The sequence below is a fragment of the Amphiura filiformis genome, chromosome 1, assembly GCF_039555335.1.
Source record: "Amphiura filiformis chromosome 1, Afil_fr2py, whole genome shotgun sequence".
NCBI lineage: Eukaryota > Metazoa > Echinodermata > Ophiuroidea > Amphilepidida > Amphiuridae > Amphiura > Amphiura filiformis.
Genome location: NC_092628.1, coordinates 27,792,733 through 27,812,097, shown reverse-complemented (window position 1 = coordinate 27,812,097; position 19,365 = coordinate 27,792,733). Strand labels below are relative to the sequence as shown.

The window sequence follows — 19,365 nt, the reverse complement described above, 5'->3', positions numbered from 1 at the left end:
AAAATCGATTTTTTTGTTTTGTTTTTTTGTTTTTGTTTTGAATAGTAAATAGTAAATAAAAGGAGGCGGCGGCCAAAAAGGAGGCGGGCGGGGACGAGAAACTTTTATTTTATTTTACTTGGCCTTATAATAGACTAGGGCCAATGTTTTTTTTTTGCATTGTTAGAGACAGCAGACTTTTGTTTTTTTGTATGCATCTGATGCAAGCAATCATTCAATCCTGTTATCTTAAGGTGCTTGTTATACAGCTTAGCTCAATATTGTAGCCAATACGTTTTTGCATGTGCCAGCCTCCCCGTTGCTCTGAATATTTTCGCCAGCCCATTCGGGGCTGGTACCTGTTCAGGTTTGGGGTCAGTTTACTCAAGAGATTATATTTTAGTGGTATTGGAATGATTTTTTTTTTTACTTTTTGTGGTTAAATTTTTGTAAAAATATTTTAATTCGATTTGTTAGGAAAAGTAAGTATGTTTTTTTTTTTTTTTGAACGAAAACGAGTGAGTATTACCAAAGTTATGTTTGAACTAATTAATTATGACTTTAAAAGTTTAAAGGCCTAAATGTAACAATAATAGTTAATATATATAGCATCATATGGTCAGCAGAAGAAAATCTGACATCACCTATGATGTCATATCAGTGTCCTTGACCGGGGTCCTTACTCCTTGACCACTGAACAGCGTGATATCATGTTGATAACAGATCTATAGAATCAAAATCTTCATCATATCCTCGGATCATATCACAGATTCTCAACAATCTGTGATCATATGGACCATATTGATGTGAAAGTAGTTATCTATCATATCCTGTGTCGCTTTTATGGATAAAAATGACTCAAAATGTTATTGATGAAAATGGTTGCTATCATAAACATCAGTTTTGTCTTTTCAACGGAAAAATCCGATGCAAAATAAAGTTTTTAGGGCCTAGCTATAATATGGGCATAATTTATGCATATAGTATTGAACAATGTACCCCATTTGACATGCACTTATAGATAAATAAATTGTCTTACTTCATTAATTTAATAACTTCTTTATTATAAATAAAATGACACATAACTATTTGATTCATAAAATTACATTCAACAAAATGATTGAAGAGAAAACACACAAGGCACTAGGCAGACTGTTATAGAATGGAGTATGTAAGATGCCATGTCCATAGCTTCATGCAGGAGTTTCCGACTAGCAATCAACATGATCAGCACATTCAGAAAAACACAGTTTAAGAGTGAAGATTGTAGTGAGTAACCAGTCCTTTATAAATGTGCTGGCCACTATCTATTATAATATAGTAGGCTTAAACTATACATTGCGAATTAATTAAGTTATTTTAAAATAAAATGTACATGTAAGTTAACTCAAACCGGCAGTGTATATATCGAAAGCAGTGAAATCGGACATTCCTAAGCGAAGATATTGAGTTCGTAAGTTCTGGTATTACAAAATTGGAAATTGAGATATCGTGGGTAAAAAGCTGAAAAGACAAAAAAACCAACGACAACAACAACAACAACAAAACAAACAGACCAGAACAATTTGGAGTACATGTAATGAATTAAAAGAGTTGACATGAGATTAGGAATTAATGTTTTCTGCTGTTTCAGTGTGCATGTTCTCATCGTTGATGGTTTGGTGGACTGTCATGTAGATGTAAGCGTGATCCTAAAATGCCTTTCACATTGACCAAAACTAATTACAAGACCTCTTCTACATTGAGGCTGGCTTTCCCTTTTAAGGGAATTTTTTTCTTTTCTTTTTTGCCATGTTACATTTCACATTAACACATTGCATTAACAGCTTTAAAAACACATGCAGTTAATACAAATCAAGCCAGCTTCAACATCATGGTAGATATTTTCAATATCTGGATGTAACTTCATTAGCTTTTCATTTATACTGATATATATCTGTAGCCAAACAACCTGCTGTGGCATTTTGCCATAAATGGGACAAGCCAGTGTGCCCCATAAATGTGTCAAGTCAATCACCATGTAGCACATGTTGCCCTGATACCTTCATTTCATTTCATTTCATTATAGCATGTTGATATTGCTGCGGTATTCCTTCTTGAATGCAGAGGTTGTGGTGCAATGTATAAAGGTATTTCAGTCATAATACTTGCGCTCACTACATGTAACTATATTGGTGGTGCATAATTTATTACGTAGTGGAACAAAACAACAAATGAGAAAATTCAGTAGAAAGAAAGAAATCAAAAGAACCACATACAGAACTTAAAACATGAAGAAGTACAACAGGAACTGAGGACTGTCTGGAGCAACAGCCTGCCCTAAGGGAACAACCCAAAAGTTCGATGAAGCCCTATAAACGAAAGTCCTTTCGTTAGGGAGGGAGGGGGTCAAAAAGTCTGATTACGTTTGTAAAAAAGTAGTTAAAACATCGGTCAAAGTTGATCTTTTTTTAGGATTTTTAAAATTTTACAATTATAATGTATATTAAAATATATAATTGTACAATTTTAGTATTTTCTGAAGTACGATATTGACATTTTACAGTGGTTGCTGTAAATAAAATAGAATTATTGTTTCTTAAGCGTGATTAATATCCAAGACGCTATGACACCCGATTAGTAATTTTTCCTACCGGGGTGACACTCTTCGTTAGACCTGGGTCCTTTTCATATCTTGAAATTCCAAGAAGATATGACCCCCAGTGGGGTCAAATGAAAAAGATAAAAAGTACAGAATATAATAAAAAAATAATTTCCCCACCGGGGGTGCTACTCCTCATAAGACTCTGGTAAATATTCCTATTTTGGGTCTCTATCTCGAAATGCCAAGAAGGTGTTCTATAACATCTGAAGGGGTAGGCCTACAGGGCTCAAACTCTGTGACAATAAACTTACTGACCAGGGGAACATTTTGGAACGCTATTCAGGGGTCAGGTCAAAGGTTATCTGGGTCAAATCATATAATTAAATTTTCTGGGCATCTATAAGGAGTATGGTACTCAAACTCGGTGTGGTGACAACAAACTTCATGACCAGGGGAACATTTTTGGAACATTTTGCAGGGGTCAGATACCTCCAAAACACCAACATGCCCCAGCTAGGTTTGTGGTCTATGACCACCATTTGAGTGAGTCCATGGTAATGCAAACTGGCCTTCAGATATTCTTTATTACCAACTTCTATTATTATGCGGCATTAAATGTCGGCTCAGCGATAACAAAATTATAATGACAATTGCAATATATAATAATAATGCTAAATCTGTGTCAGAATGCTACATGAAAGACGACGTTTAACATAATTAAGAAAGCGATCAGATTGATGATTTTATATCTGTCATTGTTAGGTGAGATAATCCCACAGATTCAAGCAATTCCTACATTCAATCAGAGAAGATGAAAAGAGAGGAGATTTAGATTAAGCTGATTATCCCAATTATTGACTCCCACGTCAGCATTTGAAGTAAACATTACCGGAAACATAAACCTTCATGGCTGAAAAGTTTCATCCTTAAGGGAACAACCCAAAAGTTTGATGAAGCCCTATAATAAACGAAAGTCCTTTCGTTAAGGAGGCATAGGAGGGAAGGGGTCAATTACGTTTGTAAAAAAGTAGTTATAACATCGGTCAAAGTTGATCTTTTTAAAGGATTTAATATATAAATTTGAGTATTTTCTGAAGTACGATATTGACATTTTACAGTGGTTGCTTCGAAGTAATTTCAAATCAATATACTAGAGTGCAGTACTCGCAACCTGCAATAATATTTGTAAGTTCATTTTTAATCAGCTGTACCGCACCTTGATTCTTTTTTATTTGAAAATCCAGCAAGTCGTATTTTTTTTCGTGCCCAGAAAGGTATGAAGAAAAATATTTTAAAATAAAATAGAATATTGGTTTCTTCCATAAACTTGATCAATATCATTGCATTGTTGCACTCCTCCACATCCCCATCCACCATAGCGACGGTCCTGTATCCTATGAATCCGGGTTGGAATTTTCGATATTTGAAAACTTACGTTAGAAGGGAGGGGGGAGGGGGTTAGCCTTCTAACGAAAGGACTTTCGTTTATAGGGCTTCATCGAACTTTTGGGTTGTTCCCTAACATATGTGAAGGTTCATCTGTCAGTCAATCATTAGGATGCTGAAAAAATGCTTTTATGATTTGCATTTATTATCTTCACAATATTTTCATTGGCTGTTATGATCTGTGGATGGTTGTGTACATTTTTGCTTTTTGTAAACATGGTTGCATTCTAATTTCGCTTGTTTTCTCATGTTTCACATAATGCATAATGTCAATCATTGTATTATTGATTTGTTAATTTCATTGTATTAAGACTTTAAACTACAAATTTATAATTCATCTTTCTGTTTGTTTGTACAGGTCGCTTGGTGATGCAGCAGAGCAGAGATGACACAATAGAGGTAACAGACCCTCTGACTGCAGCATCAGCATCACTAGAGAGCCTGGAGGAAAATGAAGGCTCATTCAGTTCTAGTACCTCTACTTCATATAGGTAAGCTGTTTGTTTGTTTGTCCGTCTGTCTTGTTGGTCTATGATAATCCTACTTGTATCAGTCCTTCTTTCTGCAGCGTAAACATCCATATATAGATAGCCTGGAGGAAAATAAAGGTTCTGATACTGATACTTTATAGGTAAACCACACAATCTGCAGGTACATAACTTACTGTGAGAGTTTGCCACTCCTCCACCACAAGTCTCTTTAACCTTCACAGCAGAAGGGCTCTTGCCTCATGTGCAATTGGGAGATATCAGACTTTTTACAAGCTTTGCATTCCTGAATTGTTTAGATGAGAATAAAGAATCTGCAGATTAGTAGGAGACACTGGTAGCTTACTTTAAGTTTCAAAATCAAACAGCTGATCCATTAGTAAATGCCAATCAGTCCATGTTAGCCTTAGGACTGGCCATATAGCACTAGTTTTCCCTTTCTACAGTCAACATTAATAGGTAAATTTTCACGGGAAAATTTTCTGTACACGTGACCAATGCGTATCAATGTGAGTGTAACCTCGAGCCTGATCTCTGACCCCCGGCGGTGACCTCGCTATTCAAGTCTTGGTAATTTTGAATTGGAATAGTATTTTTGAGCGCAATTTTGATAGAAATTTGTGCATTGCAAATTTATTGAATATTATGTTATCTTAATTTTTTCACAATATCATCAAAACGTAATTTCAAAAATATCTATCTACGGAAAAAAATATTGATCTACGGAAACTCTTACCATAACATTATCAACTTGCGACAAGTAGCTTATTTTGCATTAAAGAAGGAATTCTTCCTATTCAAATACATTGGAAGAACACCCGCTGTGCTCGGGGTCACATTCCATAATGCTAATATGTCTGCGCCCATGGGTGTCACGTGTCCAGAAAATTTTCCCGTGAAAATTTACCTATTAATTCTGACTGTTCTAAGGCCAGAGGCACTTTACACTGAAAAACTGGGAGGGAAGGCTTGAATGAACCAGTACAAAAGTTGAAAGCACTTCAATGGTTGAATGAACCAATACAAATGTGTGTTGGGTTGGCTAATAAAACCAACTTGAATGCGCAATTGTTAGTCATTTCTAAAGCTGAAAATTTATACTTGATCGCTTTTGCAGAAAAACCAAATTTCACGCATATTTGCATACTGAGCATGTGCGTGATTCGCTGTTTCTGCAAAAGCGACTAGGTACAGACTATCGCCCTCGGTAGGTAATGTTCACTTACAAGTATTACATAACTTGTGCAGTTGTTGACGACAAGAATTCAGCCTATTATGAGTACTCCATGAGAATAAACTCAGATTTGCACAATGACTAATTTACATTGGCACAAAGACCATGTTCTTGTGCTGTTACTCGGCCAAACATGGTAGAGTAGGGCCTGGATGTCAAAATTTTCCTCCCAGCAGAGAGATACAAACCACAAGCAGCTAGTCCATGTTGTGCTTGGGACAAAAAGTGCTGCATCAAATTGGCATCTGTCACTGCTACTTTCCAAAACTCAATCAAGGTATAGGGGACCATCTTTTGTGTAAATGCAAGGGCACATGATGCTGTGGTAACTTGGTATGTTAGGCATATGTGCAAGAGAACAATCGGTCCTCATTAACCCTAACCCAACCAGGTCTCGCTAAAGCTCTTTATTGAAACCACTGCTCATGCATGCATTCCATGTGATGCGATGACACAATCAGCCTAACTCATATATACCCAGCGTTCGAATCCCGGGGGTACAATGCACAAAGCACAGCTACATTGAAACCATTTTGCGGTACTTATGGTAGCCGCAGTCTGAGGCACTCACAGACTTAGTGACCAGACCGAGCGCAAACTTGCGCAAGGTTCGCACGAGGCTGACGCAACCTCTCTGGATATAGTATACTAAAGCAACAGAGCCCAAAAGTAATGCTTTATTACAGAAGAATCATTCAGTTCTAGTACTTTATTCTTTACTTGTAATCTACCTGTCTGTTTGTCCGTCTGTCTGCCTGCCTACCTGTATACCTAAGCAATATAGTAATAGAATGAGTGGCTCAAAGTCCAGACAGCTCTTGTACTTCCAATTGACAAGCCTGTCCTTGCAGAACTTTTCATTCTACTTGACTGATATTTTGATACATTTAGTCATTGATTGAGCACTATTAGTGTGCCAAGAAATCTCCCTACCTGTGTACATAGCTCCCTACCTGACCAGGTACCCACTCACATAAGAAATAGCCCCAAGGAATCAGATTGACCCATCTTGTCCTTAGCAAGCCAACAGTGTTAAACCGATGTGTGCATTTGTTGATGCAGCGTCTTCTCCATAGCCTTTGGCTAAGTGCAAAGATAAATCAATATAGAGCTGTCTACTGTAGACAGCAGCATATGTGCATGGTCAATCAACAGATGATAAAATCTAGCATTCTCTAGCTGAATTATGGGCTAAGGAGTGTGACTTCTAAAGAAAAATAAATGTCCATTAGCCATACATTTGTCAATGTTGAGTACGGTACTGTAAAACTAGACATTTTCATGCGACATTTATTTTTGCAATTTTCCTGTTTCAAACAGCAGGCGCAAAAATAGTAACACTAAAATATTTTCCTTCTACATGTATGTATAGTTCAAATTATGGAAGCTTAGAATCCTGTACAGGTGAAACAGTTTAAAATTGGTAAAACACAAAAAAATGCATGAAAATGGTCACTTGTACAGTAGCTTGAATTGAAGAAAAAAATGGCCAGATAAGAAGGCATTTCTGTAGAGTCTGGAGGTCAGGATTTCTTTGAAAATGTTTTGATTTTTTGTTTCAAAACTTTTCAGTCAAAATCAATAAATTTTGGACTCAAAACTGCTGATTTTACATGATTTCAGCAAAAAGTAATAAAAAAAAATCTTAGTCGGTCAGGCCCGTAAAACAGGGGTTGTTTTTCCCGTCACCTAATGGGATAATAACACTTCTGAGTGTGAAGTTAATGAACTCCTGAATGAGCTTCTTTGGACCTCGCAATATCCCTCGGGGCTGCATCCCTCCGGATATTCCTTGGTTCTAAAGCACAATATTTAGACATTTCATAATACCCTCAAAACAACTGATTCGCAGTCGTTAACCTGTAAACAATTAAGCAGTGTGAAGTACCTAGTCTGCTAGGTACAAATTTAATGAAGGAAAATACATTGGAAACTATTAGTGGCTGGCATGGTGAAAATACATTGATCTTTTCCTGCAACAGGCAAGTTTATTCGTCACATAGCCACTAGTATGTGAAGTCCCTCTGTATATTTAAAGTGCCCTATATACAATGCTAAATTAGAAACTGTGTAAATTTGATAAAATGACAAGTCACTTTCCATTAGAAACAATTTTTATATAAAAACAGATTGAGAAAACATGAGAATGAAAAAGATTCTGAACAAGGATGCAGGATGTGAAACGTCACTGCTATAAAAATAGTTAGGATTTTATATGAGAACTTTTACTATATATATTTTACAGTAGAATTGGGAACATGTTCACTTGTTGTAGTCATGAGGACTGGCTGTATTCCCATAGCCACTCTCCTAATTGGATCAGGATACTTTGAATTAGAGCCTTTGTCAGGATGCTTTTAGCAAATTGTTTGCCAGAGAAATGAGTGAAAATGTTAAGTTATATGTGATGTGATCAAGCAAAATCAGTCGGAACTCGGAAATATTGACTTTGAGATATAGCCAAACAAAGGAAATAATTCCTTATGTTTTCTTTTGTTTTGGAAACTCTTTAATTACTCATATCTTTGGAACTGTTTGTTCAATTTCAATGGGGTTTTCTGTAAAATGCAGCTTTGTAAATGCTTTTTACTATCCTGTAAGAAACTGAAAATTTAATATTTCCGAGTTCCGACTGATTTTGCTTGATCGCATCACATATGTACTTGTAGTTGTAAACAATGGCCGGGGTATGATTAAATATGTAGAGTTAACTTAATTTTTTATCAAACTTTTTTACCAAAATGTTAAATGCAGTTTTTATTTGCTAAAATAGGTCAGGATTTACGCTAAAATATGCATCAACTTTGCACATCAATCAATGGTCTAGTCAAATAGAAAGTCTTCCTGATCTTATGTTGAAATATATCTGATTGTGAATCCCAATGTTGACAACTCAAGTTGTATTTGTGATATGATTTCAGAGATTCACACAAGGGAAATCTCCACAGGGTGAAGTTTATTTATAACCTAATCCTGAATATCTGAACGCATTGAATGTTAGCTTGAATTTGAAATTGAGCTGAAAAGTAAAGCTGAATTTATACTCAGTCTCCGAGCGATTGAGATGCACTGCTTTTGCAAAGCAATGGAATCGCCAAATTTGCATGTATACTTATCGCGGTGATCACGATTGCAGACGACAATTAAAATATTCAAAAGGTCACAAAATACATTTTTAGAATATCCATTTATAATTGTTGTTTTGAATCCACTGAATTCATTTCTGAAAGTTAATGATCGAGAAAAATAAATAAATTAGCAAAATAATAGATCCAGTTGGAGGAAATGATTAGTCGATGCATTTAGATGCATTTATGTGTCAAGCAACATCGCTCAGGAGTTGAGATTTCTTCAACTTGCAAAAGTGACATTGTTTTTGCCTCAGCGATTTGTATCAATTGATAGGCTCAACACTCTGAAAATGTAAGTAAACACTATGCGTAAGAATCGCTTTTCTGCACAAGCGGTCAAATATAAATTCAGCTTAACTATATCATCTTATTATTATCACTATGCACACATAGGATCTCAAATACCCAGATCTGCAAGGACGGCAGGACCCTGTTCTGTATACAGATAAAATCATACAAAAACCTCATAGTCCACAATTTGAGGTCAGTTTGTGAGCTATGAATCAGCGTGTTTATACTGAGCGTACGGCTTTTTGACCCGCTATTTTCCGGGCACAAAATACCGATCATAATCCGGCCACCGTTACCCAGCTTGTTTCTACTGAGACCAGAAAGCCGTGTCTCGCACGATGCACGGCATTTTTGTCCTGTAAACCGGAAGTACGGAAAACAGATTTGACGGTTCAACGTTGTATCATAAATTTAAATGTCTACGCATGGCAGCTCATGGCATATGACCTACAATCACAATTTAGTGTTTTCGTAAAATACAAATTGCATTAATTTACCAGTGGATCTAGTAATTGGCTATTATGATAATTAATTTACAGCCAAAATATAACCAACTCCTTAACTATAAAGAAGTAGGCCTAGACTAAGTAAAGTCATATCCATTTTACTTCATCAAGTCCATGCCAGTCACACATCATGCCAGTGTATATAATATCAAAAAGAAGGAACCTACTACATTATAGGCCTAGGCTATACAAGTAGAATATAAATCGCGTTATTTTTGCAACACCCATGACCTCGACCCGCAACCGATCACATGGCTCGCTTCTACTGCGCGGATTACACGCTTTGATTCGGCATGATCCACCTCAAGAGGTGGATCACGAAAGGCGAGCACATGACCCGGCATGACACGGCAACCGATTACCCAGATCGTTTCTACTGGGCTTGTTACCCGGTATGACCCGGCACAGCACGGAATTTGGCCCTCAGTAGAAACACGCAGAATGTCAATGGTTGTTGAATGAACTGCGTCACTGAGAATGAGACCATTACAGCTCATGGTTGCTACAAAGATGAATTATTTGTACTGAATGAGAATTGAATTAAAATGATAGCAAGCAAAGCAGGGCAACATAAACATCAACCTGCATATCAACATTTTCAATTTTGATTTCATGTCTGATAAGTGTGGAGGCCCTTTATAGACATTGTTGACCTTTTTGAAAATAGTTAATGAAATGATAGCTGCAGGAGTCGGGAGAAAATATTGAAGCAACAAAATTCAAGCAATGCTATTTGAGTGAATTGTTGTGATAGCCTTTAATTTGGCTCTTGCGTTTTATAAGTTCTATTATTCTATTTATTTGATTGATTGACTGACATTTTACTTATGATAGATTGAAAAAGGTTTGGTGTTGAAGATGTTGGTTCATTGATCTAGATCTATAGTTTAATCAGCACGTAATAGGCAGCAAATGTTAGGCTTTTACCACTACGCCGAAAAGTAGATCCATGTTAAGAGTGCTATTAGTGGACCTGTCTGGTCTGTATTTTGTGTGTTAAAGAAAGAGGACAAAGTATAGGACTTGAATTAATAATTCGTAATGCTTCTTGCGAGATATCACAAGACAATTCTCAAAATAAAATATTTTAATATCAATCTGTGATGGCGGCGATGTTATAAGGCCCGCTGATTATGAGGTAATCAAAGTATACATATATCCTAAAACAGAGATGAAAGATGAAACACTAATTGTTTGTCCCTTGGTAACATATCTGAAAATTTAGGGAGGACCTAAATTAGATTGGATTCACATTGCCTGGTGATTGTGAAGTGCTTTACCAAAATGGAGACTTGTAGCAAAATCTGAATATGCAATAGCTACTGAAATGTGGATTGTTTTGCTTTGTAATATCAAAGGACCTGTTTAGATTTTATTATTTGTTCATTATCATTTCATGTCATTTCATTTTTATACGTTGCTGTTTGGTTGGGAAGCTGCTGGAGAATCCTTCTGAGAATCTCCCAGATGGTTGTGTATGTGGAATATCAATATTAAAGCCACCGACGAGCAACACAGCCAAAATATGAACTGGCATGCTCAAGAACTTTTTCAACACATTCATTTAAATCATTGAAAAAAGGCAAAGTTAGATTTTTTGTGGCAGTATAGAGTACCATAAAGCAATGTTCCTTTGCGGCATGTGATCTTGGTCCATATGAGCTCGAGATTATCATGTTCAAGTTCCGGAGCCCTAGTAGGTTGGAGAGAGTCTCTGGCTGCAACCATAACACCCCCACTGTTGCGGTTATGATCACGGCGAAAAAATAAGCAAAACCACAAGGTCTATATAATTATGTGTTGGTAAAAATATATTAAACTCTTCATCACAGACCAAGAAAAGGCTTTCTGTAGTTTTTTACTTTTTCCGGGATATAATTATCATATCCATAGCAGGATGATGAATCTACATCCAACATGACCTTCAAGTTGTATAACATCAATATCAATTCACAATGGTACCCTATCCATCATTTTGTGCAGGTTATGATCAACTCTGGTTAGTTATCAATTTTGATGTCTTTAAGGGTATTACCTTCATATAAGCATCACAACATTTTTACATTTTTTTACCCTAACCTAACCCTAGCCATTATCCATTAACCTAATCCTAACCCTAAACCTTAATTTCACATGCTAGTAAAGTCCTCCTCCATATCATTGCTGAGAGAATTAGAAATCATCTTGAGAATGAGTTACCACCAGAGCAGGCTAGCTTTAGAAGGGGAATAGGGACAAGAAGCCAAATTGGCAATTTGAGGAATTAAATGGAGAAAAATAGGGACTACTCAATTGACTACTCAAAGGCATTTGATTGTTTGCGGCATAGGCAGCTATTGAGAATAATGAAAGAAATGGGGTTCTCCGAGCATGTGACCGATCTGATTCACTCATTATATCACAACCAAGATGCCACTGTTAGATATTTGGGAGATATTTGGTATGAGTAAATAAATAATGAATATTCATGGCTAGATAGCTTTTCATTTACTCATACCAATTTACATCATTTGGTATCCATTTAAGTTCATTCATACTGATTTCAATTTACAGCAAAGCAAGCAAATGTTGGAAAAATTTACACATGGCGATGCATAATAATTGTGATGGCAATTGTCAATTTAACGCTCCTAAAATAGTATGAAATATCTCCAAATAGCAGAAATATTGATTTTTCTTGAGATGTTCCACCTGCCTTTTTCAACACTTGGAACCTAATTTAAATGCTTTCAACTCTCTCACATCCTATTCTTTATACCGGAAAAAGGCTGGTTATAAAATGTTTTGTTTCAAAATGGTGAATTTAACACACTGACATTTTCATTGATGTGAAACTGCCTTAAAATGAAAACAAGCAGTTCATGCTTATCTATCATAGCATACTGCAATATATTTTGTCATCTACTAATAGTATAGTGTATAAAACACAGCTTGCACTTACCATGCACTTACTGAACACAGCTATCAGCCCCCGAAATAATGTCTTTCATTGAATTAGGCTTTGTTGATATTTATTGGTCAGTACTACCTTAATTACATTGAAATGAAAAATCATGTCTCAGACTGAAAGAGGGTCTCAGATGTGGCCATATACTCCTAAATTTGACCTACATTAAGTGTTAGAGAAATTACTTGGTGTAATATTGTTAACCACTGGGAACACATGGTAAATTAAATTGGGAGGACTATTGCCCTTTACCTTTGGTTATTACTAATGCAGCAAAGGAAAATTGGAAGCCCTACATATTGATTGAAACATGTCTTTGGTGTCTGCAGGCTTGCAAGCCAGCCTCTTCATGATCATACATGTGTTTGTGTGGGCTGCGCCACCATACTACATCATTCATTCATATATATCTGCCATGCATTTTCACCTTTGATGACCAATGGCAATGCTGCTGTTGGGGCCAAACTATTGGGCCAAAAATATTTGACATAGCTGCATGAGTTCATAGGCCTAAAAGTATGTGACCAGATTGACAACATCATCCACCTACCATTTTTCCGAAGGAATCTCATACAATACATATAATGGTTGGCTGCAATATAAGATCAATAACACTGTTAACACAGTATGAACAAATCTGACCTTCCCCTTTAAGATAGTTCTACCTTCATGTAAGCAACAGTCACAAAGGACAGGGTTTAGGGTTAGAATTAATGGAAAATGGGTAGGGTTAGGTTTAGGGTTGTAAAAATGTTATATCAATGTAAATTCAGCGTCAGTGTCTTGGATGCTGAAGATGATCATTGGTATGTGAGTGATAGCAGTACTTGGCAGGACAGAATGGATAGATGAAAGTTAGTCTCCATGCAATACTCACAGATGTCACTAAGGATACTGAATGTTGGTGCATGGTTATGCTGTCACATTACCAGACTGGTCAGGAGTCCATGTTATGGATGACTTGCTCCTACTTGCATGATAATTGAATATATCAATCATTGAAACTTATCTATGTACTAGTTAGATGCATGACACCTTTCTTGATATTAGCAAACTCAAATTGTTTGTTATGCTCTTTAAGGTGAGAAGCAAGAATGAAAGCAAAGCAGTATTACATGGTTTCGTTGAAGTATGGCTGCCATCTAATCAGAGATAAGTCACACATTTTCATTTTTAGCAGTGCATATGTTTCATCATTTAAATTCACCTAGGCCTTCCTTGGAAGGTCCCAACCGCTTGAATTAGAAGATGGCCTAGTGATGAATGCCTTCAGGTTGGTAGATGTAGATGAAGTCTCCTATTCCCTAGCCCAGCACTCTACTATCCAGTAGGAGTTCCTGGAAGGAGGGAAGTCTAGTGACAGATATGCGGCTTGCGTTGCAAACTGTTTTCTAGGAAGACACTGGTCTACAAGGTGGGGGCACAAGGCTATCATCCTGGTCATTCTTGTGGCTACCTTCAGGGTCTGTAGATCTCTTCTTAATTTTACTGGAGGGATGCCAGACAGAACGGAGAGGTTATTGACAGGTGTCGCAGTGCGTTCGCCACTGAGGAATCTCATGGTATCATTCAGGACAACATCGACCTTGTCAGTGTAGTTGCTGTGGTGCCATGCAGGTGCAGCACACTCAGCAGTGGAATACCGATGTGCGAGGGTTGATGTGCGTAGACTAGAGTGGTAAAGGATGCTCCACAATCAGTGCCAGCCAGTTTCTTGAGAAGGTTAAAAACTAAATAAAACATCAGTTAAAGTTGATCTTTCGGGTTGGAATTTTTAATATTTCAAACTTATATAAGTTAGAGGGAGGGAGGGGGTCAGCTTCCTGACAAAAGCACTTTCGTTTAAAGAACATTGTCAAACTTGTTCCTTTTATAGAATTTATACTGTTTGATGTGGTAGGAATCATGATTATTTATTTTTTTAATTGTTGAGATTTAAAAATGTGAATTTTTCTGGAAAATGAAAAGTTCCGACAAAAATCTTCCAATTCTTTTGAGTAAATTTTGAAACATGGCAGACACTGGCCTATATCTAAGTACATGCTAACAGAGTAGAATTGCAAATATATTTTATTATCAAGTTAGCATGGTTAGTGAATCACAAGGGGCTACTTGTGATGGGATGGTCTTATGTAACTTGTATCAAGACATGTCTTGACCTGGTCAATGCTTTGATTATTGCATGTTTTGCTTCAGGTGTGAATTGGTGCAGCAATTTTAAAGGAAATTAGGTAATTGTTCAAGGTATGGTTAAACTGCTTTAGTTGCCATGGGAATATTAGATTGTGAGAGGCAAAGAAAATTTGAATGAGAGGCATCTAAGCCAGTGGAAATTGTAATCTGCTGATGAGGGGCTTTCTTGTTTTGTTTTGTTTTGTTTTTGTTGTTTTTTAATGAAAATTAGGACAGGTTCTGTTTTATGTAAAGCGGTATTTGATTTTTAGTATTTTGTTGATAAATGATGTTTAAAATGTAGGCCTAGATGTTAAAAGAGACACATATAGCAGCCGACAAGTGGATCCTTTTGATATGGATGTACACATATCTGGTTATAAGAATATTATATGAAGTCATTTAATATGGCAGCTTCCTTACCTGTAATAAAGACTAGTTTATATGTAAAATTCTAGTCTAGTCTTTATTCACCGTGTTAAAATGATATTTTCTGTCTTTATTAGCTTTCATTGGAGAATTCTAGATTTGAATTCTCAACAGCTTGAAGGACATCAACTGTGCAATTTCAATCATAGGCTTAGATCCCAGGGGAATGGGGGATAAATCCCCAATATTTTGCCAGGGGGATGGTCCATACAATCATCCCCCAATGTTGACGCCTGTATGTGGGTTTCTGACCAAATTAACCTCATATTTGGCCATTTCAGCCCCCAAAGCCCAAATTTATTCCACTTCTACACAATATTTCATCAGTTTAGCTTCAACATCTATGCCACTGATTTCAATACTAGTGGGCATTAAGAAAATTTCCTGGATGATGTATATTGCATTTGTGAATTGCACACCCAGAATGTTATTACTGTGATTAAAAGACATGATAACGTGTCTCTTCATGTCTGATTTTAATAGAACTGTCTAAATGTTTGCATAAATGTCTCACAAACTTGTAAATGTTTGCTGAAATGTCTTACAAAGTAAACTTTAAGAAAATGTGACATTTATTTTGTAAATGTGTATCTTAGTTTGATATTGGCTTTAGACTCATGCTATTTCTTACCCCGGTACCCCAGGTCAACATAAAAAGTGGTAACCATGTGTGTTCTAAATTTCGCGGAAAAGGAGTATTTTGTTGACTGAAATCGCGGACCATGAAATCGCTGAAAAAGGGGGTATTCTGAGCATTGTCTCCGAAATTTTTAAAAAAAGGGTATTTCACTTAATTCTACGACCGAATCGAGTGATAGGCCTATTTTTCCTTGGGTTTTTAATTCTGTTCAATTCTGATGCATTTAAGTTTTATTTTGTATCGTTGTTTCTCTTCCCTGTTGCACTTGAAGTTTGGCGTATACCGTTCGTTCGTGAAGTAAATAAATCAAAGTAAGCTTACGGGGCATTTGACATGTGTCAAACTAAGATATTTTAATATTTTATGTACATAATATGAACATGCATGATGTTCCTAGATAATGTAGAAGCTGTACATGCACGATGATCTCCCAGAGGTGTCTGAACTGGGATAACCTGGATGGGAACCTGGACTGATAGGCCTACCACAAAATTGTACATTTGAATTTCTACTATCTGTTTCTGTATGTGTTTAAGATATATCTGATCTGAGTATCCAACCCATAGTGTTGTGCAGCCTGAGGTCTTGTGTCAAAACTTGGGTACCACAATACTTTAAAGGAACCTCTGTACACAAAACGTCGAGGGATTGTTCCTCTTTGGTTCATTTTCAATTAAAATCAGTATACAGGCATTGTAATTACCCCAGTTAATAACACAGGATCATCTGGGAGTACAACAGACACAAAGTAATGTTCATACTTGCACATTTTGTACTTAATATATTAAAATATTTGGAGTCATTGAAAAGGGGTGTCTGGAAATCTTCTCATTGAAAACCTTGAAAAAAGGGGGGTATTTTTTACCCTGATTTTGTCAGTGATTTGGCAAAAAAGGGGGGTAAAATCAATGAAAAATCAGTGAAAAGGGGGGTTTTGAAAAAAGGAAGAACACACATGGTTACCACTTTTTATGTTGACCTGGGGTACCGGGTTTCTTACTCAAATACAAGTATTTGTTGCAGAGTTTCCAAGTTTTTGCTTCTTGTAAATTTGTGTGTATTAGACCTCATCAAGCATTCAATTAAAACATGAAGTATATTGCACACAACATCTATAGTCTGTCTTGGCAGGGTAGATTTGGATCATGTGTGCCAACCTGATCCCACAAGGCGTATACACATGCTTACAAGGGCGGTTTGTCTGTATGCTGGTGACGCAACTGCATGAATGGACAGATTAGAATATGCCACTGCTAAATCCAACATGGCGTTACTCTTGACTTGAAATGAGACACATATATATATAACAGAGCTAATTAAAAATATAAATATGGGACACAGAGAATGTTAAAGCAGCAATACGGTTTGCCGTGAACAGGTGCAAATTACCTCAAAGATCCAAAAGAGAGGGGAAAATTAAATCAGATTACCTGTATGGAACCCCAGGTATATGTTTGAAGAAATTTATGTAAAATGATACTTCAAAATATACACAACTTAAAAAGAGACTTAAAAAGAGAAAAAGACAGCTTACGTAGCTGCATGAGGAAGTTGATTCCACATCGGCACCATGTGATTGAAAAAGGTAGCTTTATGAGCTACAGTTTGACAAGCATTGTGTGTTAGGTTGTAGACTTTTCTTCATTGACTTGTTTGACTCATGTCAGTGGCCTGTGAGATTATATGTAGCTTGTTCCAGGAAGCATAAAAGGAATTGAGCTTCTTGAATCTGTTAGTTAATCTTAAACATGATGCAAAGTTTAATACAACTTCTAATGAGTACTTTGACTTTCTTTCATTTAAAATATGACATTTGATTATTGTTGTTGTTCTTTGCAGAGACGAATGGGTGAGATTGTTTGAAAGAAAAGACTATGTGGCAGCTATCAAACTTGAAGGAATCAGAGGGGGTCTGAGGAGTAGCAGGTTTAGAAGTGTCTGCTGGAGGGTAAGTGAAATTATGAGGCAAGCAATAGATGACATCAGGTTTTATGTATACATTAATGTTGCTGCCAAGGTGATGGAAATACCATATGACTAAAAGCTGTGCAGCTGATAAAGAAAGGGAAGGTCCTCAAGGTCAAAGCCTTTGACCACTCCCATCCATTCCAAGTTTGGAGCAGCTGCAGCGACTATGGACAGGAAAGAATGGAGATCATTTTGTAACAATAATAACTATTTTGAGATACTGTTAAACCTAAACACCAAAGTAAACCACATTTAGTTTTGAATGGTTTTTGAAATAATTGGATTCCAAGTCATTTGAGTCAAACAAATTTATTCTCAAGAGATGAAAAATATGTATTAGGCCTATAGCAGTCAAGTTAGCTCAATCGTTAAGGCGTTCGACTATGGTGCGAGAGGTTGCGGGTTCGAACCCTGGCAGTGCCTAGTATGCTCTCGTGGAAAATTTGAGTTAGCTTGAAATTCCCCTGGACAAGGAACTTATTGCTAATTGTCTTGTCTCGGGGAGCTGATCCTGGTTGCGATGGTTATTTGTGGAATGTCTAGGGTGTGCGCTCTTGTAGCAGCAAAGTCCCTGTTTTGTTGTTAAATGGTTAATGGAATGATGTGGGGCCATAGTGGTCAGCAGCAACCTGTTAAGTGTGCTGAGGCTTGTGGATCAACGTCTAGGCGTTGTGCCTGTGCGTAGCGCACTGTAAATCACTGCGCTTTTTTTTATACAGTAAAACGGTAATTACTCTTCTTGTTAGAAAAGAGAAACTATCAAGGTCACTACTCTATTTCTTAGTTTGTTTGGATGCAGTTGTTGAAGATTAAAAAAAACCCATACCATTGTTTTGACTTGTTCAGGTTTATCTGGAGTGTTTATCAGAAGAGCAGGCACAATGGGAGGCAGATGTGAAGAAATCCCGTCAACAGTACTCAGACATCAAGCAAGAGCACATCTCAAATAGTCTAAGAGAAGACAACCAAGAGGAGGTAGACTTGGCATTGTTTAACCCATTGTCTCAAGAAGAAGATGTAAGTAAGCCCCCCCCCTCAAAAAAAAAAATGTTTGTTTGTCCTGATTCATATTTTTACTGTACAAAATAATAGAATGTTTGAAATTTCATAAAGGTTTTAATCATCAAAAAGTTTTAAACCAGTTTCTTTTTACCACTTAAATATTAAAATTTACAGGAGGTTTTGCTTAAAAAATAATATACATCCATTTACTGTGGTTTATGAAAAAAAAAAGATTTCTGTCCAAGCAATTCTACCATTGATATAATGTGGTTGAGGACAAGCAAATTGTTTTTCTCATAGCCAAAGGCAGGGGCTGCCTTTTGTGGAGAGCAAGAGCAATCACTCTCTACTGCTCTCCTTAAATCTGCTATAGTAGAGTGAATTCTGGCTCTCGTTAGTTGACAATTCTAATGTAAATGCTCTAAATAATCAGCTCTCCTTGAAGGCTCTGGAAGAGCTATTTAATGCTCTCTTGCAAATTCAAATTCAAGACAGTCCCTGCAAAGGGGATTTATTCTGTTAGAAAGACAGCCACCTGCATGACCCTG

General features: G+C 36.7%; 1 protein-coding gene across 8 annotated transcripts in view; it reads left to right on the top strand.

The window, feature by feature from the left end:
* Window positions 1-19,365, top strand: part of LOC140138510 (TBC1 domain family member 5-like) — a 142,003-nt gene that overhangs the window by 76,007 nt on the left and 46,631 nt on the right. For all 8 annotated transcript variants that reach the window (XM_072160790.1, XM_072160468.1, XM_072160399.1 and 5 more), the window contains 3 exons: window positions 4,368-4,500; window positions 17,687-17,795; window positions 18,662-18,832. In XM_072160790.1, coding sequence (XP_072016891.1) covers window positions 4,379-4,500; window positions 17,687-17,795; window positions 18,662-18,832 — 402 coding nt within the window. In that variant the 5' untranslated portion in view covers window positions 4,368-4,378. The remainder of the gene's footprint in view (window positions 1-4,367; window positions 4,501-17,686; window positions 17,796-18,661; window positions 18,833-19,365) is intronic.